At 36.1% G+C, this 24,484-nt stretch overlaps 1 protein-coding gene across 1 annotated transcript in view; it reads left to right on the top strand.

Annotated features, from left to right (window-relative positions):
• Nucleotides 1-24,046, top strand: part of CPD (carboxypeptidase D) — a 74,135-nt gene extending 50,089 nt beyond the window's left edge. The window contains exons 9-21 of the mRNA XM_057535916.1: nt 1,867-1,969; nt 2,459-2,601; nt 3,726-3,895; nt 5,247-5,570; nt 7,550-7,745; nt 10,013-10,148; nt 11,071-11,202; nt 12,015-12,110; nt 12,215-12,279; nt 15,945-16,076; nt 16,619-16,804; nt 17,106-17,205; nt 19,915-24,046. Of these exons, the coding sequence (XP_057391899.1) occupies nt 1,867-1,969; nt 2,459-2,601; nt 3,726-3,895; nt 5,247-5,570; nt 7,550-7,745; nt 10,013-10,148; nt 11,071-11,202; nt 12,015-12,110; nt 12,215-12,279; nt 15,945-16,076; nt 16,619-16,804; nt 17,106-17,205; nt 19,915-20,141 (2,010 nt within the window). The 3' untranslated portion in view covers nt 20,142-24,046. The remainder of the gene's footprint in view (nt 1-1,866; nt 1,970-2,458; nt 2,602-3,725; nt 3,896-5,246; nt 5,571-7,549; nt 7,746-10,012; nt 10,149-11,070; nt 11,203-12,014; nt 12,111-12,214; nt 12,280-15,944; nt 16,077-16,618; nt 16,805-17,105; nt 17,206-19,914) is intronic.
• The last annotated feature ends 438 nt before the right edge of the window (nt 24,047-24,484 follow it).

Here is a 24,484-nt window from a genome sequence, read left to right as displayed (position 1 = left end):
ATGTTCTTGACCTCTGAAGTCTAACGCTCTTGTCTTCTCCCCTTGATCTCTGTTACATTATATAGCAGAGAGCTTTGCTTCCTTTTTTCTCTTTCAGTGGCTCAACCTCTCTCTTTTACTTTTTTCCCCCCCCTCCATATTCTGTCCTTAGCCATTTTTACTGTCTTGGCAATTGCACCCAGTTGCTTTAGCTGTCACCACTATGTAAATGCCTCTTCAAAAAGTTGTTTCATATAATGAAAGTTATTATAAAAAGATTAGAGACTATAGCCAAGAAAAAAGAAGAGAATCATTTACTATCTTGGTATATATTTTAGACTCTTTATATATGGACTGAGACTGGACACCTACATCCTCACCCCCTGTCTTCTTTAAGTTGTCAAAACTGTTTGCTTTAAAATTTTTAATTAGTTTTTTTTAAAAAAATTATCAAAGTAGAGTAGTGAGAATTAAAGAAGATGGTAAAATACACATGGTAAAACCAATCTGTCACAACTTTTCAGATGCTCATTATCTCTCAGTTGGATTATTTCAGTAGTTCTCTGATGAGTCTCCCTGGCTTTGGTCCATTTTTTCACATTATTATCAGAATAAACTTCCTAGAGCCATGAATGTATCATATATCACCCTTCCATCAGAAATCTTTACAAGTTCCTTATTGCTCTGAGAAAAAAGTCAAAATGTTAACAGCAATTGCCTAGAACTGTGGTGTCTAGAGTGGGATTTATAGTAGATGATCCATTAAGATGTAGGAAGAATATATTAGAAGTTCTGTTTTTAAAATGTTTTTTTAATGTAGGTTTGTAATATACATACTATATTAATTAGTACAGTAGTACATCTATATAATTTATAATCAAATGGATAGATATTGATGGAAATGGAGATAGGGATATAGAGACATAGAAGATGTGTGCAAGTGTTTAGTGGAAAAACCAGAGAGTAAAAGAGCATGTACACAAATATTCCAGTAACCTAAAACAATAGCTTTCATTTGATAACAGAGTGGTGGGATCATAAGCCTGTAATTGGTATGTTAAGTTTACGAAAGGGGGTTGTTTTGTATATTTTAAAGTTAAATGGTTAATTCTCAGTGATGGGAAAGTGAGAAATTACTTTTCTCTTTACACTTTTCTGTACTTTTTTTCTTTTTCTATTTACAAAAGAGAGAAATGAAGTTTTGACCATCTTTCAAAGCTTAATTTCTTCAGGAAAATTCCCCTGCCACTCTAGTCAGAAATAATCTTTCTCTCCTCTAGCTTCCAATAGTGTTTATATGTGCTTCTATGGCAGTTTTTCTTACTCTCCATGGAACAAGCAATTGCACACGTGCTATGTAGACACTGCTGGATGCCGAGGACACAAAGACACAAACTGTTTCAAGGAGTAGTGTATTGTCTTTAGGGGGAAAAGAGGTGCAACCAGTTTTAACAGGATAAAATAATTGTACAGAGTGCAGTCAAAGCACAGAGGGGCCACCTTAGTCCCCAAGAAGTCAGAGAAAGATGCTTACTTTCCATTATGTGTGAATTACCTCTTTTGGACTTTAAGCTTCTTGAGATCATGAAATGAAAGTACGAATATGAACAGTGTTGTTTTTGTTTTTGAGAGGGGTTGGGTTGGATTTTTATATTACTTGTAATTACAAGTAATAAATGAAGTCTTCACTTTTTTTTTTTACAGAGCATAAACTGTTTAGTTTTGATATTAAAAAGTAGGTAGTAAGTCACTGCTTCCCATGACTCCATCCACCCCCACATATACCCTACTGGTAACCACTCTTCCTATCTTTCTTTATCCTTCCCATGTTTTTTGATGCAGATACAAACAAATACAAGTAAAGATTCTTTTTTTTCTTTTTTCCAGGAAAATTCCCAGATGTTTCAAGGTAGACCTTGCAAGAATATGTACCCTAATGAATACTTTCCTCATGGAATAACAAATGGAGCCAGTTGGTACAATGTCCCAGGTAAAACATTCTTTTATATTAAGGCCGTACAACTTGATGGATTTTCTGTCCCCCTGGATGGTACTGCCTGTTACTGATTTTTTAATTTTGAGAAAGAATCATTCTTTTAAAAATATTGTATAAATAGTTTAAAACATTCAAATTACCGTTTCAACTATTTTTAATATTTGGTGCACTTTGACTTTTGAGTAAAATAATGTACTGAAACTTCATGAAAGTGTTATATTTTACCGCTGGCTATTACAAAGAACCTTAGATGTGCTAAGAAGAAGAGTGTGAACTACACTTGAATTCTTCCTGAACATGAAAGTACAGATGTTTTACCTGTACCACAGGCATCAGAGAGCTCTCAAATGAACGCATTATTGGTTTTCAGCCATGCTGATAAAAGATGAATTTGGCTTTTTACTAGGAATGTTGCTTACAATTTGGGATCTGAGCTAGTTAGAACTTCTTCAGAGTAACTGATCTAAAATTTTTATCCTTCAGGTGGTATGCAGGACTGGAACTATTTACAAACAAACTGCTTTGAAGTGACTATTGAACTTGGTTGTGTGAAATACCCATTTGAGAAAGATCTGCCAAAATTTTGGGAACAGAATCGAAGATCTCTAATCCAGTTTCTGAAACAGGTGACGATTCTGGAGTGACGTATGAAATTTCTCCCAAGAACAAGAAGATTTTTGTGTGTACATGTGGTTTTCATGCATTGATTTTAGAATACACCTCATTTGAATTCCAGTTTGACCTATTCATGTTTTCGTATATTTATCTAGAAAATTCATGGATGTAAATGAGTTTATTTATATGCGTGGAGAAGAGTTAAAAATGATTAAACAATATAGTGATGATGTTTTGCACTTAATGGTTAGTGGTCACTTTTTACCCTTGTCTTTATAAAAGGCTACTATAGATTGGGTACATGCCTAAGAATTTGTCAAGTGATAAAGATGGGCTATGGGGTAAATTTTTTTTTTTTTTTTTTTGCCATTGGTTTACTGTGAAACGATTAATTTCCTTTTGTTTGGATGTGCATTGTGGCTGCTAGGTAAAGACTATAAGAAATATGCTGATAGTGGTTAAAATTATTAGGATAATCTGACTAATACTTTGCGCCAGTACTTTGCTGAGTAGAGTGGCATAATGGCTGTGAGTTTGCATACTAATTTTTTAGAACATTTTATTCTGAAAATTTGTAAACATCAGGAAAAATTATAAGACTAACAATAAATACTACTATTCCTTTACCTAGGTTTAACAATTTTTATACTTTGCTGCATTTGTATTTTATATATATATAAACACACACACACTTTTGTTGAACTATTTCAGTATAAATTGCAGGTGTTATGATATTTATCCCAAAGTATTTCGGAATACATCTTCTAGAAATAAGGTTAATTCTCCTACCTGACTTCTCCAATTGCTGTTATCTCACCTAAGAAAATTAACAGTAACTCCCTATGCTACCTAATACCTAATCCATGTTCAAATTTCCTCCACTTGTCCTCAAAATGTCTTTCTGTAGCTGATAGGAAGATAAAGACAAATCTAACTTATGAAAAACTAGCCTTTCAGAAACTGAAATATTTTGTTTAATGGGCGGTTACCTTTAGCTTTACTCTGAGCCCCTGAATTCCTATTTGTTCTACATGTTTACATTATTTAACAATCTGTTATTTTGGATGTGAACTCCCAAAATAATTAGATGATGATCTTTATCAGTAAAATCTGGGTGTTCTTGTGCTTTATCCAGGTTCATCAGGGTGTCAAAGGATTCGTCCTAGATGCCACAGATGGCAGAGGTATATTAAATGCCACCATTAGTGTTGCTGAAATTAATCACCCAGTAACTACTTACAAAACTGGAGATTACTGGCGTCTGTTGGTTCCAGGAACTTATAAAATCACAGCATCTGCTCGAGGGTGAGTTACTGAATGCTTTGTAATTGAGTGCTTGGAGATGAAACAAGCATAGTTCCATTCTAAAAGATTATTGCCAGAAAGCCCTGTAGAGGCTAAGCAACCTTGAGTTTAACGCTGAGAGGTTTAGAGCTGGTTACACATTTGACTCTTCTCTGGTGGCACAGTGAGTACATGAACCATCAGATGTAAGAAATCTGTGAAATTATTCACTTTGAACAGTACCCTCTTTTACCTTCATCCTCTCAGGTCACCTTCCCCTGTCCAGATGTAAAGCCATAGTGACTGATGTCCTTCACTATGGGTAACAGTTCTGGGAAGTACTTGTTAGTAGGGAAAAAAAGACTTCTGCATACTTCTAGTCATGTTGTCCCCAAAATACCACCACTTTACATTTGTACCCTTTTAAAACTCTTTCACAGACACTTATTTTTTATTATTGTACCTTTGCCTTCTCGCATGAGTGAGATTTTCTTACTTACTGCTAATTCTCTGAGAAAAGCCATTTTCATATTTTTTACAGTTTTTCTCACCACAAAGATATATTTACTTGAAAAGAAAAAATTAACTTATGACCTTTTCCCTTGGAAAAAACTTAACATTCCTTATGTTCCTCCTCCTTTACAAATACCTTAGAACTGGGGCCACCTTACTTTTTAGTCGAAACTTATCATTTTTATCCTCTTGTAGTTTTCTTTTTTATATTTGATACATGTAGGTGTTCCCACAGAATATTTTCCCCTCCCCCTACTAGCTCTCTTATTTCTGAAGAGTTAGTTTGAACACTCATTGAAGTAAGGGTAAATACATGGAAACATTTAAAGTTATTGTTACCTTTTTTTAAAAAATGTTTTTCAAATATCAAGTGGTCTGTAAATGAATGGGTTAGAACTTTAAGGAGTAAAGAAGTCTATTCTGGTTTTTTTCAGTTTTGGCATAGTATTGGAAAAAACAAAGCATCAAGGTATCTGAAAAATGGGGCAAGAATGATGCGTTTGGCAGAGAATGTCCTAAGTTAGTACTTCTCAAACTTTTTCCACCATACTCCCTGATGACAGACAAGTGAACTCAGATTCCAGGAAATATGGGAGTATACACTGCAAGCATGAGCTTTCTTTTGAAGTCATATATTTAATCTTAAAAACTCATTTATGTTTTATAGTCTACCCTTGTATGGTCTTCGTTAATGTTTAAAACAAATCTTAATTTCTCACAAAGTTAACAATTTGACCCTTTAGGGAGATGCACCACATTTATCTCAAGGATTCACATATCCTCTGCACACCTCTGTTTTCCCAGGGTTTGGGTACTCCAGCTGCAGAAGCGTGGCTCTGATCTGTCTCCTTTATTACAGGTATAATCCAGTTACCAAGAATGTGACCGTAAACAGTGAAGGTGCTGTTCAGGTCAACTTCACACTTGTTCGATCTTCAACAGATTCAAACAATGAATCAAAGAAAGGCAAGGGGGACAGCACCAACAATGAGGGTGCCAGCGATCCGACTACTAAAGAGTTTGAAACTTTAATTAAAGACCTTTCAGCTGAGAATGGTTTGGAAGCCTTCATGTTACGCTCCTCCTCAAATCTGGCTCTTTATCGATACCATTCATACAAGGACTTATCAGAGTTTCTGAGAGGACTTGTGATGAACTATCCACATATTACAAATCTTACCAAGTAAGTGTCACCTTCTTGCTGCCTTGTTTTCCTCTTTCTTTCTCCCTTTCTCCTTCCCTCCCTCTTTCTTCCTTCCTTCCTTCCTCCCTCCCTCCCTCCCTCCCTCCCTTCCTTCCTTCCTTCCTTCCTTCCTTCTTTCTTCATTTTAAAGAGGTTACATTTAGCATAAGCCACATTAAATGGTTCTTGTAATCTATTTAGAGATATTTGGGAGCTGAATGTGTAGAGAGTTGGATTTCACTTATTTTGAAACAGATGTTTGCTTGGAGATCTTTCTAACAATGAATCTTGGAAACTTTTATGAGAAACATTGGAGCAGAATTACTTGCTAGTTTAGCAATGTGTGGCCTGTGCCTCCAGAAAATGTAAAATCATTCTTTCTAATGATTACTTTGATTTCAAAACCCTTTCTACTTCTCAGCTGCAGATTCACATTCTGACTAAATATTATTTAGTTTGTTTCATTTTGCTGGGGGCAGGGACAAATTTGGAACTATGAGCTCACTTGTCAGGGATCATGTTTAACCTTTTCTTCAAATTAGAAAATGAAGCCTGGTTGGCTGTCATTTTCTGTGCTTTAGTCTCTACTCAGAGTCATGGTTCCCTGAAGCCTTAGGGACATATGTGATTGAGGGTTCTGGGAAAACATGCAGTACTGGCTTATGTAAAACTGATGGCTGAGACAACTTGTACCTTCACTTCTTAGGCTTCTCTGCTTCACTTTCACTGTCTCAAAACTATTTCCTTGATTTGTTGATTCCTATTATTTGCCTATTTTAGGGCCTTTACTTTACATTTTGCCCTGAACTTACAGTTCTCTACTACAAACCTAATGAACATTAACTAGCCTTTCACTTTTTCACTTTTTTTCCTTCATTGGTTCTTTTAATTTTACTAGTAAATTTACTTTCTCAAATACTGGTTTATAATGTCTGTAATTGCAAAGACTGGTATTTACTTTGGCAATACCAATTACCTCTCTTCTGCAACTGACTCTTGAACATTTCTGCCCAGGTCAGGTTTTAATACTGTCCATGTTAGTGCCATATAGACGTTACAGACTTTCTTATTTTAAAACAAAAAATTGGACATTATTTTGCTATCCATTTACTTAGTTCATTTAAGTTTTTTTTTTAACCTTTCAATTAAACATGCACTTCTTAGTTAAATATTTCCCCAGCAAATATGCAACACCTGCCAGTGGTGGGACACAAGGCAGTTTTAGGTGGTCCTCCAACGGTTGCTAAGTATCATTAAATACCATTGTGAGAAAGCGGTACTTTGTCTATTCTATTAATCCTCAATTTAATGCCAATATTTTTTTTTCTATCTAACTTGTAAATCTCCCTTTATATCAAAGAAAGCAGGCCTTTTAAATTAGTTTTGCTGTAATCTTGGTACTTCATTTAAAGTATAAAATGTCTTATTTGTTTAAATTAATTTAGATTTTAAAAGTAAGGTGCTCTGCATTTGTGTATATTTAAATATTTCCATAATAAAAATTTAAGTGAGTTAACTTAAAAGACATATGTTAACTAGGGACTTCCCTGGAGGTCCAGTGGTTAAGACTCCATGCTTCCAGTGCAGGGGCTGCGGGTTCGATCCCTTGTTGGGGAACTAGGATCCCACATGCTAGGCGGCACAGCCAAAAAAAAAAAAAAAGACATATATTAACTAAAGAGTAGTATAGATTATAGAAGATTGGGTAAATATTATGAAGATGATAGGAGAATGACAATTTGGAGGAATGTTGAACTAAATCATAATCTTTCCTAAATCTGATAGTATCTCACATCTATTTGACTTTCTTTGATTAAGGGAACCTAATTTTCTTAAAGTATTCTGACATAAAGATTCACTCTTTAAAGACTTTTTAAGACTTTTCAAATTTTGTTCTCATTTGTTTTTTTAAAATCTGTAAGGCAGCATTAACATAATACTTGATTACTTGCTGACTTTTTGTTTCTGGTTTTTGAAAGTTTGGGACAGAGTGCTGAATATCGTCACATTTGGTCCCTTGAAATCTCCAATAAGCCCAATGTATCTGAGCCTGAAGAACCAAAGATTCGTTTTGTTGCTGGTATCCATGGAAATGCTCCAGTTGGAACTGAACTTCTTTTGGCTCTGGCAGAATTTCTCTGCCTAAACTACAAAAAGAACCCAGCTGTTACCCAAGTAAGAAAATAGCCTGTTTTGACATGCTTTAAAAGGAAAAAGCTCAGTGATACACTGATATCAAGGCACCTTTTTTTTAAATTTAATTTCCTGTTAGATTTTATACAAAGGTACTTTTAAGGTCATTATAAACTTTACTCTTTAAAAATGGACCTTGGTATATAGTCATTGTTAATAGTGTCTTTCTATTATATTTCTTTGTATATATTAAGAGCCATAGAGGAAAAAAATAATAAAGATTTGCATTCAGTCCTCTATTCCTTTATGTTACCCTTCCAATCTTTACTCAAAGTGATGTATATTCTAATTAGAGGGACTTCCGTTGCCAGTTATTTATAACTAGGATACTATATTGAAAAATGAGGTAGAAGAGAAATCGGGTATTTTTTCATGTAATAAAGATGAAATTATTGGACACCTTGGATGCTAAGAGATTTTAGAAAAAGTGATATGGCAGTGCCTACTTTAGTCGCCCATGACTATAGAATAGAATGTTGATCCAGAAGCTGGTTATGTATGATTAAGCAACCTAGTTTCTGTGTTGTCTTAGGGAAAGGAAGGAAAGAGTGTGCATCTGTCTACAACACTCACTAATTGGCACTGTCTATATAGAACTTAGGAAAGGGGAAACGAACTAGTATTTGTTTAATACCTACTATGTGCTAGGTACTTTACATACATCATAATTTAATCCTCAACCCTGCAATTATGTTAGCTTCATTTTATAGATGTGAAAACTGAGGCAGAGATATTTGGTAACTTACAGGTGGTCACACAGCTACTAAGTGGTAAAGCAGGGATTTAAACCCAAGCATGTCTCACTCTAAAGCCTGTGCTGTTCTGTTTTACCCTATTGCCTCCCCTGAAAGAAATTTGGAAAGAATTGATGTCATGATTAGGATCCCATGATGTGGGATTAAGTGAGATGAACTTAAATCAGACTTGATCAAAAATTATTTTACCATTTTCAGCAGAGCAGATCCCATTGACTTCTTCATGTGAGTTGCAGGAGTATTTCAAAGATTTTTGTTGTTGTTCTTTTTTAAAAGGGAGATTACCTAGGACAGTGGTTCTCTACCCTGGCTATACATTGAAAACATCTGGGAAGCTTTTACAAACACCAATGCCTGGGCTCCATCCCCAGAAGCATCAATATTTCTTTAAAAGCTCCTTAGGTTATTCTTACATTTGGCCAGAGTTACTACCTACTGATCTTAAGGTTATAAGAGATTATATACCCCAGGTAAAACATCTACCAGGAATTTCAAAACTCCTAGTTTATGAGAATTTGCCTCACTGGTCTAATTAGGCTTAGATCACTTTAGATTGCCATTTGTTTTGAGCTAATTGCCAGAATTGTCTGGAGAGTTCAAGAAAATATACATATACCCAGAGACATATGGTTAAGCCCAAGCATATAGGAAAAAAATCTCCCTCAGAGATTCCAGAATAAATGAATTAAAGGATTGCAAATATATTTTCAAGCTATTGACAATTTTACTAGAATAAATAAACCAGGGATCACTTATTCTGATTTGCTATTAGAAATATGTAGGATGAATTATATCAGAAATTCATGCCATAAATGTAGGTATTAACACCTCTGGATATGGCTCATCTGAGGGAGAAATTATGGGTAAGACAAATATCCTACCTCATTTTTTTTTTGATATGCTGATTTCAACTCTTCTGTCTCAGTGTTTCCAGACATACATTGATATTTGTCACATTATATGTTCCAGTTTTTAATCTGGAAGTACAATATTATGAATACAATATTATTGTGTTTATTGTATTTGTATTATTTTTATTTATTGGTCAGTTATTATTGACCTAAGCCAGTGGTCAGCAAACTTTTTCTATAAAGGGCCATATAGTATATATTTTGGACTTTGTGGGTCAGATGTTGTGTGTTGGAACTACTCAACTCTGCCACTGCAGAACAAAAACAGTCATGTGAATGGGCAAGGCTGTGTGTCAATAAAACTTTATTTACAATAGCAAGCAGCAGGCTGGGTTTAGCCTACAGACAGTGGTTTCTGACCCTGTTGTAAGTTATTGGGAGGTCTCTGGGAACAGTAGTTGTGCAGTTTTTTGTTTCTTTTTTAATTTTTTTGGAGCAAGAGAGAATTTGATTTATTTTTCAGTTCTGCCTTTTAAATCTGTGTTTAAAACAAGCAATAAAGACTTTCTGTTTGAAGCATGGGAGGGTACCTTTTGATTCCACATAGAGCTAATAAACTCATTGATTTCTGTTTCTGTTTTAGTTGGTCGACAGGACTAGAATTGTGATTGTACCTTCTCTAAATCCAGATGGGCGAGAGAGAGCACAAGAGAAAGACTGTACTTCAAAGATAGGACAGACAAATGCTCGTGGCAAAGACCTGGATACAGACTTCACAAGTAAGACCAATATTTAGGTCATTAAAGTACTTTGTAGATAATTTTATTTCTCTTTGCTAGGAGATTGGTTGATCTTATTTTATAGATGAGTAAGGGGTGCTTTCTTGTCTAGGATGTACAATATAAATGAATAGAGACATCTAGAAAACTTTTCAAATTTTTCTTGTTTTTCATTTGCAAAAGTAATTCAAGTTTTCTTCTTAGAAATTCAATCAATAATATTGGGGGGGAGGTTTTCATCATAGTCATACAGAGATGTATATTCTTTCTCTCTACTCTCTTATATATGAGTGTACACACATGTACGCACACACACGATGTATGTGTGTATTGATTTGAAGGGGCCTGTTTCTTATTTACTTAAATAGGATCATCAGCTATACATATTGTTCTGCAACTTTTTTATTGGATATTTCATTGACATCTATCTATTTCAATACTCGTAGATCTCTAACATTCTTATTAATGGCATCTTATGCTATGAATATATGGTAGTACTCTAGTTTATTCAACAGTTTCCCTTCTGATGGACATTTAGTTTCTTTTTAATTTTTTGCTCTTGCAAACAATGCTTCAGAAAATACCCTGATTTCTGAAAATCTTATTTTCTTTCAAGGACGGGTTATTATTTTTTTGAAAGAGGATATGTCCATCCCTTTTTGTTTCCAGTAAGAATTTTCTTAAACTTGGTTAGAGTCAGTAACCTTTCAACATTATCCTAAAGTGTGTAAAACTCAAAATAACCTACCTCCTAGGATGTATCTTTCTTGCTTGAGGGAGTGGCTTATGGAGTAATGAAGTATTTATCTACAGATTTTGTAAGTTAGCCTTTTGACTGTGCTCAGGTAGGGAATATTTTCTTAGCTGCTCATACTAAAATTTTAAAACTTGATATTTTATGTTTGACATTTCTATTTTTTAGATAATGCCTCCCAACCTGAAACTAAAGCCATCATTGAAAATTTGATTCAGAAACAGGACTTCAGTCTTTCTGTTGCTTTAGATGGTGGTTCAGTGTTGGTCACATACCCATATGACAAGCCAGTACAAACAGGTATGTAGAATGTCACTTTACATATATACTATTTAAGCTTAAATAGGAAATTTCAATTAGGTAATATCCCTTCTAAAATTTTTTTAAATGGTGAGCATTTGAGCACACTGCATGAATAAACAACCTAAGAGGACTGTACATACATCAACAGTTCAGTTACTTGGAGGAGGGAGCCTAGCTTTATTCAGTGTAGCCATGATGGCCTATCTTTATTCAGTGTAGCCATCTTGTCACATCTGCTCAATTTTTACTCCGTAAACATTTATGGAACAATTATTATGTCTCTAGACATTGGAAATACAAAAGTGAATAAGGCACAATGCCCACCCCAAGAAATCCATATGATGTAACCAAACATTAACAATACAGAATTGCCCTCTCCTGCTTTAAACCTTGACTGACTGGTTGCACCTTGTGGTGAGTTAAACAGTTGCCTGTTGAATCTCTCTGAGGCCATTGTATATGGAGATAATTTGTGTTGCTTTCAATGCAGCTTACAAGGAATATTGTAATTAGGCCACAGTCGCCCCCAAATGTAGTAAAACATGCCAAAATAGGTTTGTATTTTAGTGTGATAACTTGTTAAACTCGCCGTTAGTGCCTTTTAATATAAGGAAGATGCTTATCTTCTTGGTCAGATTATCTTGGGGTGAACAGAACTGTGTGCTTAATTATAATAACTCCTCAATAAACTTCAGTGAGGTACAAGATTTACTAGAAGGAAAGGAATATGACTTTTGTGTCCATGAAGTTGAACTTGGAGAAAAATCTTTTCAATTTCTCCGCTAACTTCTGTATTTTTCTTTTTGTAGTGGAAAACAAAGAGACTCTGAAGCATTTGGCATCTCTTTATGCAAATAATCATCCATCGATGCATATGGGTCAGCCCAGTTGCCCAAATAAATCAGGTAGGTATTTTCCCTACCCTTTGTTATTGTTGCTGCTGTTTTGGGAGAGGATGAGGACTGGCCTTATGATCTTGCTGATCCTACATCTCTCAATGCTTTTATAGATGAGAATATTCCAGGAGGAGTAATGCGTGGAGCAGAATGGCACAGTCACCTGGGCAGCATGAAGGTATGCTTTATAGAATACGGTGAGAATGGAATTATAAATACGTATTGGACATTGAGTGAAAAAAAGCATAGGTGACTTTTCTGATATAGTAAAGTGAATGGCATCTGCTTTGTGGCTTCCTTGACATGATAGCCCTTAAATTAACTAACCTCTGACAGCAGTTTTTTTTGCCATTTGAACCATTTTTAATTATAATTTCAGTGATATTTTAATTACATTAACAATGTCGTGCAGCTATCACCATATCTATTTTCAAAACTTTCATTACCCCAAACAGAAACTCTGTGCCCCAAAGCAGTAACTCCCCATTCTCCTCTTCTCCCAGCCCCTGGTAACTTCTAATCTACTCTCTGTCTCTATGTATTTGCCTATTCTGGATATTTCATATAAGTGGAATTGTACAATATTTTTTTTGTGTCCAGCTTTTTTCACTTAGCATAATGCCTTCTGGGTTCATCCATTCTGAAGCATACATCACCTACTCCATTCCTTTTTATGGCTAAATAATATTCTGTTGTATATGTAGATCACATTTTGTTTATCAGTTCATCTTTTGATGGACAGATGTTTCCACCTTTTGGCTCTTGAAAATAATGCTGCAGTGAACATTTGTGTACAAGTATCTGTTTAAGCCCCTGTTTTCAATTCTTTTGAGTATATACCTAGAAGTGGATTTGCTTGTCATACTGTAATTCTCTGTTTAACTTTGGAGGAACCACCAAACTTCCACAGCAGCTGAACCATTTTACATTCTTATCAGCAATGTATAAAGGTTCCAGTTTCTCCACATCCTCACCAACATTTATTTTCCATTTTTTAAATTATAGCCATCATAGTAGGTGTGAAGTGGTATCTCACTTTAGTTTTGATTTGCATTTCCCTGATGACTAATGATGTTGAGCATCTTTTCATTTGCCCATTGGCCATTTGTATGTTTTCTTTGGAAAAATGTCTATTCAAATCCATTGCCCATTTTAAAGTTGGGGTTTTTGTCTTTTTGTTGTTGAGTTATAAGAATTCTTTATATATTTTGGATACTAAACCCTTACCAGATATTTGATTTGCCAGTAGTTTCTCCTCTTCTGTAAGTTGTCTTTTTACTTTCTTGATAATGTCAAGAAAACTTCTGATGCACAAAAGTTTTAATTTAGATGAAGCCAAATTTGTTTTTTTCTTTTGTTGCTCATGCTTTATTGTCATATCTAAGAATTCATTGCCAAATGCTAGGTCATAAAGATTTACCCCTATGTTTTCTTCTAAGAATTTTATGGACTTAGCTCTCATATTTAGGTCATTGATATATTCAGAGTTGATTTTTGTATATGATATGAAGTAGGAGTTCAACTTCATTTGTTTGCATATGGAAGTCCAGTTGTCCTGGCACCATTTGTTGAAAAGACTGTTCTTTCCTCCATTGAATAGTCTTGCCATCCTTGTCAAAAGTCAATTGACCATAGATGTATGGGTTTATTTCTGGATTCTCAATTCTATACTATTGGTCTATATGTTTATTCTTTTTTTTAAAATTTTTTTTATTTTTGGCTGCGTTGGGTCTTCCTTGCTGCCCGCGGGCTTTCTCATAAGCGGGTAGGCTTCTCATTGCGGTGGCTTCTCTTGTTGCAGAGCAGGGGCTCTGGGCACGCGGGCTTCAGTAGTTGTGGCGCACGGGCTTAGTTGCTCTGCGGCATGTGGGATCCTCCCGGACCAGGGCTTGAACCCGTGTCCCCTGCGTTGGCAGGCGGATGCTCAACCACTGTGCCACCAGGGAAACCCCTATATGTCTATTCTTATTCTAGGACCACTGTTTTGAACACTGTAGCTTGTACTAAGTTTTGAATTGGGAACTGTGAGTTCTCCAACTTTGTTATTTTCCAAGATTGTTTTGGCTATTCAAGGGTCCTTCCAGTCTCACTTGAATTTTGGGATTGGCCTCTCTTTTACTGCAAAAAGGCTGTTGGAATTTTGTTAGGGGTTGTGTTGAATCTATAAATCACTTTGGGTTGTTTTGACATCTCAACAGTATTGTCTTGCTATCTAAGAATACAACACATCTTTCCATTTAATGTCTTCTTTAATTTCTTTCTGAGAGCATTTTCATTTGTTGTCCATCCATTTCAAATTAGTCAGGAGTTGTTAGCAGATGGGTGGTTAGCTCATCATTCCGTTCACACGTGCAACCAGAAAATTGACTTCATTCCCTTCTCTGCCTGCCTTCCCTCCTTTATTTATTAAGAACTTGCTATGCGTGAGGCGCTTTTCTATATGAAAGATAGAGAATATTCTGTGGCCCATTATACAAATAACTATGTTACAGAATTAATCACTGTGATCTAGAAGAGATCTCAATGTGCCATGAGAAATTAAAGACAGAAAAGGTTACACCTAGTTAGAGATGTAGCCTTCTTTTCGTAGATGAGATGGCATTAGGGATGCAGAGATGGTGAACCAAGACATCCGTAAAGAGGAAGCAGTATGGGCAGAGGTCAAGAAGCAGTCTAATATGTACACACTGCTATACCAACAAGGACCTACTGTATAGCATAGGGAACTCTGCTCAATACTCTGTAATAACCTAAATGGGAAAAGAATTTGAAAAAGAATAGATACATGTCTACATATAACTGAATCACTCTGCTGTATACCTGAAACTAACACAATGTTGTTAATTGGCTATACTCCAATATAAAATAAATTTTTTTTTTTTAAAGAATCAGTCTACATTAGTTAGAATATGGGTTGTAATGGAGAGCAGCAGAAGACAAGAATGGAAAGAGAGTTTGAGGCTTTGAATGCTTTGTTTTAGTAAGGAATGGGAAGCCATGAAAGGTTTTGAGCAGGGATATGGTGACATGATCTGAGCTAGTCTATGGAAATCTTTTAACAGTGGGTTAAGATGGTTTGGAGGAAGGAGAGACTGTGTTTAGAATAGCCTAGATGAGAACTACTGAGGGCCTAGATTAGAGTAGCGGCAATGGGAATGGAATCAAGGGATGAAGTTCCAGAGATATTGTAGAAGTGGAATTCACAGGATTTGGCAAATTCTGGATGATGGCAAGAAATTGAAGTCAAAGACAAAATATTTCATACCTGTGTGAGAAAATGAGTTACTGTCATTAACTGAATTAGGAAGAAGAACGGGTTTGGGGGGAAAAAGTAGTAAGTTAGATTTTGGAACCTGTCCATGCAAGTAGTTCCTACCTAAATAATTGCTATATTGCTGTACGGTAGGCTCGAGCCTGCAGGTTGAGGGTATCAGAGAGCAAATACTTGTGCTTTTACCTCTAAGAACTCCAAAACAGCAGTAACAGCTGTGAAGTTCCAGGGTTTAGAGGGAAGCTGGCCCTCTGCATGTACTTATTCATTTATTCAACAAACCCTAATAAGAACCCCTCTACTGCCAGTCACTGTAGGAAGCACTGGAGATATAAAAATGAATTAGACATAGTCCCTGGTCTTAAGAACTCTCTTAGGAGTGGCCATGTTTGTGACTGGCTATAATACCAAGTTGTTTATTTATATTTGCTGTAAAATGCTTTACAGATTCTTTGTTTACATCACCCAGCTTTTCTTTTTATTCCATTCATTCCATTTGTCATGTTACACAGCCTCATTCTTACTTTTACTTATTAATTTTCCTACATTTGTTTTTGAATCTTATATTCCAGGATTATAGTGTTACCTATGGCCACTGTCCGGAAATCACAGTATACACAAGCTGCTGCTACTTTCCTAGTGCAGCACAACTCCCTTCGTTGTGGGCAGAAAATAAAAAATCTCTTCTTAGCATGTTGGTGGAGGTGAGTCTTTCCCTTTTAACTGGAAGCGAACTCCCAGGAATATGGTCAATGAAAACCTTTATCAAAATATTTTCTTAATCTTTTACCAAAATTTTGTATTATTTTAAATGTATGTAGAAAGGAGAGTTTTGTTCATTTTTTATTGCCTAAATAGGTGCCATGAGTTCACCTATCTGATGTATATTGAGGTAATTTAACCCTGTGAGATGCTGCAGGCTCTTCCATTTGAATATCACACGGAGTTACTCGATACGGTGTCCTGTGGTGGGAAGTAAAGCATTCGAGACGTCGGAAGATTTGGGTCCGAACATTTTAGGCTTTGACTCTATCAGAGGCCTCTCTCCCCTTATTTCCATCTCTGTGCCTCTGAAGCAGTGAATGAGTAGCAAACAAGGTCAGAGTCAGTGGGGAGGGACGAATAAGCTAGACTTATGGAGGGTTTTGTTGTTTTGTTTGTTTTTGTCAGGCCTCAAGTTATGGCCTCTAGAATATCTGGCATTATGAAAACATAAATTTATATCTTAAACATTTATTTTTTTAAGGTTCACAAGGGAGTTCATGGATTTGTTAAAGATAAGACTGGAAAACCAATCTCTAAAGCAGTCATTGTGCTCAATGAAGGAATAAAGGTACACACAAAAGAGGGCGGTTATTTCCATGTACTGTTAGCCCCAGGTGTCCATAACATCAATGCCATTGCCGATGGGTATCAGCAACAACATTCCCAGGTAAGAAACTCAACTTGAGTGGTCTCATGTAAATTTTTATTATTAATAATACTTATATTTAATTTGAAACTCTTGTTAGAAAGCTTGTGGGGAATAAAGAAAAATGTGACCACCTCTTGATTATGATATCTTGTTATCTTTCTATCCTTTAGCAACAAAAGGGAAATTTTTGTAGCATTTTGTGTACTTTAGATGACAATGAACCATCTCCTTGGTTTGCTATAAAGGCCCTAGGAATATAGCGGGGATACAACATACCTTAGGTAAACTTTTTCCTAATTCTGACACTTTATCTTCCTAGGTCTTTGTGCATCATGATGCAGCCAGTTCTGTGGTAATAGTCTTTGACACAGATAACCGGATATTTGGTTTGCCAAGGGAGCTTGTGGTAACTGTATCAGGTAAAAAAATTTAAATTTTCAGTGGTTGAAGTTAAAACCAATCCTGACATTTCAATTTGAGAGTGGATCACCTCCATAATCACCTGAAACTAATCACTTTTCTTCCAACGTCTCCTATCTAAACATGATTTTCCTGGAACACTATTTTCTCATATGTTCTCATGGCTTGCCCCATCACATTTTCAGGTCTGTACTCAAATGTCACCTCCACAGAGAGGCCTTCCCTGATCACCCTAGCTAAAATAGTACCCCTGTCACTATCTCACCGCCACTTGTTTCTGTTAAAGCACTTATCACTACCTGCCGTTACATTCTGTATTAGTCATCTATTGGTCTGTATTCGATCTCTCCCACTAAAACATAAACTCTGAGAGGGCAGGGATTTCATCTGCCCCCCAGTGCCTAGAACCATGGGTTGGCATGTAGTGGGTCTTAATGAAGAGTTGTTGATTGAATGAATGATTTGCTTTATACTAAGATCATAAGTCCCTTGGACTTTGACTTATATTAGTTCTATTTTTTCCATGATCCTGGAAGGAGGGAATATTTGTTTTCTCCAGGCTTAATGTGTGCCATTACTTGAATCACTGAAAGTTTAGAAAGAAAAAATGTCGTAAAATAATAAATACTCTGCTGTACTGTATCTTTTGACACAGAGAACCTTGGTTCATTTCTAAGTACAACTTGGACCTGATGCAAAATAACCAAGTTTTATTACAGGGTGTGTTAGGGAGAGATCCTTAGTTGAGAGAGACTGGTATATTGGAAACATGGTCAAATCATAGAGCCTGTTGTGGGGTGTTTACGGTAGAGTTCTTTTTTTTTTTTTTTTTTAGCAACATGAAAATTTTTTACTCTGAAGTTTAAAAGTGCTGAAGATAGGATATTAGAAAAAACAGAATATTTATCTAAGAGAATAATTTCACTTAAAGTAAAAATATATTCCACCACAAACTCTCTAATAAATTTCAATAAGATAAAGCAATTCAATAAACCTATAAAGAACTTAGTCCAATAACTAAAATTATTTTTATTTTCTTATGCTCCTTTTTAGTATTTTTTTGTCATTATCGTCATCAACCTGCTTTTTTTTTTCACACACACACACTGTATTTTATTTTTACAAGAGATAAATAGACTGACACCAAGCATTGTAAATGGATGACCACAACAAAAGCAACAATGATTGCAATTACCAAACACGAAACACACTCATACTATGTCATAATATAGACATTCAGTCCAGTAATCCTCCACTGTAACAGCTCCTTTACTTTGTAGTGAAAATTGATTTGTATATTCTTTGCCTCTGAGTCCTTGTGGGATTTTTTTTTTTTAATTCAAACAGAAAGTCACAAAAATTATACTCATCCTCATCAGTTCACTCAGTCCCATGTAATTAATTTTTTTTTTCATCTTGATCTTTTGTTAGCACTTTTATGAGTTCATCAGTTTTTCATTAGAGTTCTGAAAATGCTTATTCATTCAGTTCAGCAGTACAATCAGTTGCCAGAAACCTGTACTTGTCAGAGTCTTTTCCATGAATTCCTTGAAGATGAAACTACGGTAGAGTTCTTAACTTGAATCGGATAAAGCGTAAATCACTAAGTGCTTAGAAACATAGGAGCTGGGATTCAGTTTAAATCTGGCTCTGCCACCCATTTGCTGTTGTGAACTTAATTTTTTTTTTAATATTTGGCTGCGCCGGGTCTTAGTTGTGGCACTCAGAATCTTCGTTGTCGCATGTGGGATCTTTAGTTGCGGCATGTGGGATCTTTAGTTGTGGCATGCATGCAGGATCTAGTTCCCTGACCAGGGGCCCCTGCACTGGGAGCCTGGAGTCTTAACTACTGGACCACCAGGGAAGTCCCATGAACTTAATTTTTATTATGATTTTATTTGTATTATTTTCTGTTACTTAGACTGTTATTCTGATAACCTTATGTAAAAATATTTTAAATAAATGAGGGATTTGGGATGAGATGAAAATTTACTGGAAAGGAAAAGTGGAAGTCATTGATTGATGAAAAGCAGGTTACACAACAGTAGACACAGTTTGATTTCATTATGGTAAGAGAAAAAATAATAGGTGTACATACACACACGTGAAGGAAAATCCAGAAAAAATATGCCCTCGGGTTGTTAAAAATGACTTCGGGGTAATGGAGATGTGAAGTGGAGTTTGGGGTTTGGGTTTTTAGTATTTTGCTTATCTGTATTTTTCTAATTTTGCACATGATACATGTACTACTTCTGTAATAAAAAAGGTTGTTTTTTTTTTTAATTTTAATTAATTTATTTATTTATTTATGGCTGTGTTGGGTCTTCGTTTCTGTGCGAGGGCTTTCTCCAGCTGCGGCAAGTGGGGGCCACTCTTCATTGCCGTGCGCGGGCCTCTCACTATCGCGGCCTCTCTTGTTGAGGAGCACAGGCTCCAGACGCGCAGACTCAGCACTTGTGGCTCACGGGCCTAGTCGCTCCGCGGCATGTGGGATCTTCCCAGACCAGGGCTCGAACCCGTGTCCCCTGCATTGGCAGGCAGACTCTCAACCACTGCGCCACCAGGGAAGCCCAAAAAAGGTTGTTTTTAAGTGAATGAAATAAAAATAAAATAAATGAAGGGCATAATATAAAAAGTGCTATTGTAAGCAGCTGCTTATTTATATTCTTCAACTAGAACACCACTCACGTGATGGTTTTGGTTGACAGGTGCCACCATGTCGGCATTGATCCTAACAGCTTGCATTATTTGGTGCATCTGCTCAATCAAGTCTAACAGACACAAGGATGGCTTTCATCGGCTCAGGCAGCATCATGATGAATATGAAGATGAAATTCGCATGATGTCAACTGGCTCCAAGAAGTCTCTCTTAAGCCATGAGTTCCAGGATGAAACAGACACTGAAGAGGAAACATTATATTCCAGCAAACATTGAAACACACACCTTGCATCTCTCCCAGCATAAGTACCAAGCAAAGTTACAGTTCCTTTTGGGAGACACTGCATTAAGAAGAGAGACTATCTTGCTTCTTCAAAGAGCTTTGGGAAGTTAACTTGCTAAATTTGTATTCTCTGTGAATTTGGCTGGCAGTTTTGAACTTCCCCTCCTTAAAGTACTCTTACCTTAAAAAAAAAAAAATCTGCTTTCTATTTATGCAGAGATGGGACAGCCACTTTGTTTTTCTTCTTAATTTAAGCTGAGCTGTTTGGAGCTTATGCTATAACTGAAGAAAGCCAACTAGTGGATGTTGTATTTTGCACACCAGGTGTTTACTAGTGGCTTTAGCTTTTTCTCTTTATTTTAAATGGCCAAAAGAATCCAGAAACATTAAGGCAGGGACAGCAGTCAGAATCTGACATAAAGCTTTAAAAACTCGAGGTTTTTTCAACCTATTGAGGAGTACTTTTCTCTAGTTATTAAATAGCTGGAGTTTCTCTTATTATTCAGGTTTAATGGAGGCTGAATTGATTTTGAAACTTATGTAACATTAGGAAATGATTAAACGGGCTTCTGTATTTGGCTTTCTACCTGTTCCAAGGCTAGATCAGAACTGGTGGGCTGTGCTCTAAGCAGGATTTCACTACCTCTTGTGTAAGGTTTAGCAAAGTTGTAAACATCCCCATTTTAAGGGAGAACTTGTTGACTGTTGTAAAAGATCTCAGTGTCCATTTGCGTAGAGCCGAGAGGGAGATCTAGCAAAAGCTAAAACTCATGCTGCCTATCTTTTAACTTGGTAAAAACCCACAGGTGCTGTTGCTTTTATCTGTGAAGCACTAGTTTATTCTAGGAATGCCTAATTCTTTACTATTTCCTAAATTTGAACCTTTTTCTATGTTGTACACTTAGGGTTTTCAGATGACCTGGCAATCGACAAGATCTGAATTCTACTGAAAATACCTGGAAGCGTGGAAGAGACCTACTTGCACATTCTTAACCTACATTTGAACGCAGAATATCTACACTTCCTGTTAGCCTAAGCCAGCGCCCTATCATAGCATCCTGTTATTGAAATAGCTTGGCCAACCTTATTCGTAAAGGCCTCTGCGTGTGATTGGGTTCTTTGTCCAGTGTTTCATTTGACAGTCTCTTCTTCATCAACCAATTTTGTTAAAAGTTCAGTTGAAAGCACTTAAATATGGCTCCCTCCATTAAAAAAAAAAAAAAAAGTAACACTGTAGTGAGAAAGTGTTATCTTCAGTGCCAGTGGGGTTACTGCAAAGGCCTAAAAGATTTGCGTTTTATTGTGTCTGTCATATCATACTATTCAATGGAAATGATGCTTTTTGTAAGTATGAGTCTTACCAATGATCTAATGATTTAATACCTTTGAATGTTTTAATGGCCAAGTTGCTGCTGAACTTGTACTAAATCAGGGGATCAAAAAACTTGCTCTCATCTTTTCAAGTTGTATTCTATATCCATTAATGTATCTATCATCCCAAAGCCTTCATGTGGAGTGGTTTACCACCCATCTAGGTCATTCAACCAAGTATTGTGAGAAATGTACCCAAAGTGGCTTCATAAACAGAGATTTGGTTTAGCAGGAATAATGAAGTCATGACATTTATTAATGAGTATCTGTGATCTAATTTGGGTGGGTCCAGGTTAAGCCATTCTGGTATTAATCCTGTTATTAACAACTCGAAATTTTGAGCCCTTGCCACCCCACTCTTAGCCCACCACGTACACAGAACAGAGTTTGTGGGGTGCTAATACTTAATGAAATATACATGATTTAATTTCTTCTAATAATGCTCTGCATTTTCCTTAAGGGGATGATGTGGTGGTATTGCTCTTTGCAGCTTTATTTTTGAGTGCAAAGTCAGAAAACCAACAAAGGGCCTATGAGTGGCTGGCTCTGCTTGGGACATTGCAGGTAGAAATGAAACAAAGTTGGCATGACAGCCTTTACTTTATTAGCATTGGTCTTCACTAGAGGATGCCTTTTAAATTCATCTCTGTCTTAATCATGTCTTTCACTGTACATCACAGTGGCTGGAGTCCATGCCTTTTAAGCATGTGTAAACTATTTTTAGAGATGAACGTACAAATAGTTCTTTTAATAATTTTTCCTGAAAGGGAAACCAAATTCTGCGATGAATCTTGAATCTCTAATGAATTTCTAAATAATGCATTGCTCTGGAAAACAAGGCCTTCTCAGCCTGTGTTACCTGTTAACATGAATGTACAGGATAATGACTACTAAGACTGTGTTCTCTGCCCTGCTTTGTCTTTTATTTGTGGATCTAATCTAATATTAGACCACATCAACTGCTTAAGGCGTTGAACCCATATGGCATGGGGAATGCATTTCTTCAGTATTTCTCCTAGAGACTTTCCATTTCCTTGGAGTCATGGAGGCAAGTAAGTATCACAGTATTAAGAAATTTGCCCAAGCCTGAGTTGTGCCTTTCTTTACTCACAAGGCATTTTTTTTTTTTTTGTCCTGGTGATCAGTTTGTAAGCCTTCTTCCCTCCCAGCTCCTTAATAAAAGCAAAGTGATTGAGTAGGTAATGTTCAAAGTGTCTGCCTATGTAAATGTACTTGTACTGATTATGCAGTTCAATAAGATGAACTCAAGTTAATTTCAGAAGGAAAGACCCTTTAGTTTTGATGTACTTTGCTGAACATTTGAGTAGTAGTTGGGATCCCATCCAGTTGAGGAATGCTTGCAATTCTCTTTGGAGGGGATGTGCTTTGGGACTTTGTCATCCTCCAGAAAGGAAACGTAATGTATATTTGGCCCAGTGTGATTGATTGGTTAATCTTTGGTAACTTTCACCTGAATGGGATTTGCTGAATTAATGAATATTGAACTTAAAACTAATTATGAGTTGACAAATAAATAAAAGGTAGTGCTTATGCCTGAGCTTATTGTGTTTCTGAGCTAACACCAGGTTACTCAGTAACCAGGACCTGTTCTTCTATTTCCATTTATTCTCAGCAGTAAATCATTTTATTTTCTTGTGGCCTGAAGTGCATTTGTGCCAGGTTTTGTCCCTGCTGTATTAAAAGCTTCTTGGCTATGAATGCTGTAATAGTGCCCTATGTTATGGTTCTCTGGTGGAATTGTTCTTAACAGTAGCAACTTTAATGTTACTACAAAAAAGTCCACTATGGTTGATGTTCAATGATCTTCTATATAGCAAATTTTTGATAAGTATTTGGTTTCTGATTTGCTTTAATTAAAGCAGATTTTGGGGGGGTGATTAGAGCCCTTGATTAATGTCAGCTGAACTTGGATTTCCAGTTCATGAAGAAATGTTTCCCAACATCCGATCCTCCTATTTTTAGCAATAATTCATTAATATTCCACTTGACTTTCAGAATATTATCCTAGTTGATTTCCATTTGGCAGAATCTATTGTGAAATTTGAAAATAGGCTACCATTTTGAGGCATTTGGATATAAATTATATAAATATGTATGATTATGGCTTTTACAACTGGCATAACATGAGCATACTAGCTACCTTCTATGCTGGCCATGCTGCAGACTTTCTGGAGGTATGCCATAATGGTATTTTTTTACACACAGATTAAAAATCAACTTTTCACCTCCCCATTTTTTCAGAGTGACATTCCCCAGCTCCACAACAATCTATAGCTATTTATATGAGGTGCCCAAAACTCAGTCATCTCAAGTGCTTCAGTCTTTGGTTCATTTTCATGCACTGTGCCTTCAAAATGAAATTTTTAAAAGGGACTTTAAACAGAGTTGAATAGTAGTTTTAAAAAGTCAATCTGTGTAATTTATGTGAAATCTAACTGTAATGAGGGCCTTTCTGTTTTTTATATGTAAACAGATCTACTAATCCTGTATAAAAGTTATTTTATGATGTTTGTCTTTCTTTGTGTTTTGTCTCATAATCTTTTTTCAAAAGCAATAGACCAGAAAAAGTTACTGTTCCAATTCGAAAGTTATGGATTTAGTTTTTCTACCTATATGAGGGGAAAAATAGTCCCAGGCAAGGAATACAGGTTGTTAGCTGCAGAGTGTTTCTGTCTTCATGAATTGACTTAAAATAAAACTATGTTTCTGGAATAATTACATAGTAGCCACAGCTCAGCTAGATAGATATGTGTCCAGTCATTCCACAATGAGCATAATAAAAGTGGCCATTGAAAGGCTTATGTACCCATTTCAAGGTTGTTTGTTTAAAATTTGGTTCTTTTTACAGATGAGCTGAGTTAGAGTAATGTGTCCTGGCACTTTTAGGCACAGTGGCAATGAATTTAATATCCCCTTTTCATTTAGCAATAACTTGTTGATACTG

Source organism: Balaenoptera acutorostrata, chromosome 20, assembly GCF_949987535.1.
Source record: "Balaenoptera acutorostrata chromosome 20, mBalAcu1.1, whole genome shotgun sequence".
NCBI lineage: Eukaryota > Metazoa > Chordata > Mammalia > Artiodactyla > Balaenopteridae > Balaenoptera > Balaenoptera acutorostrata.
This window is presented reverse-complemented; position numbering and strand designations above follow the sequence as displayed.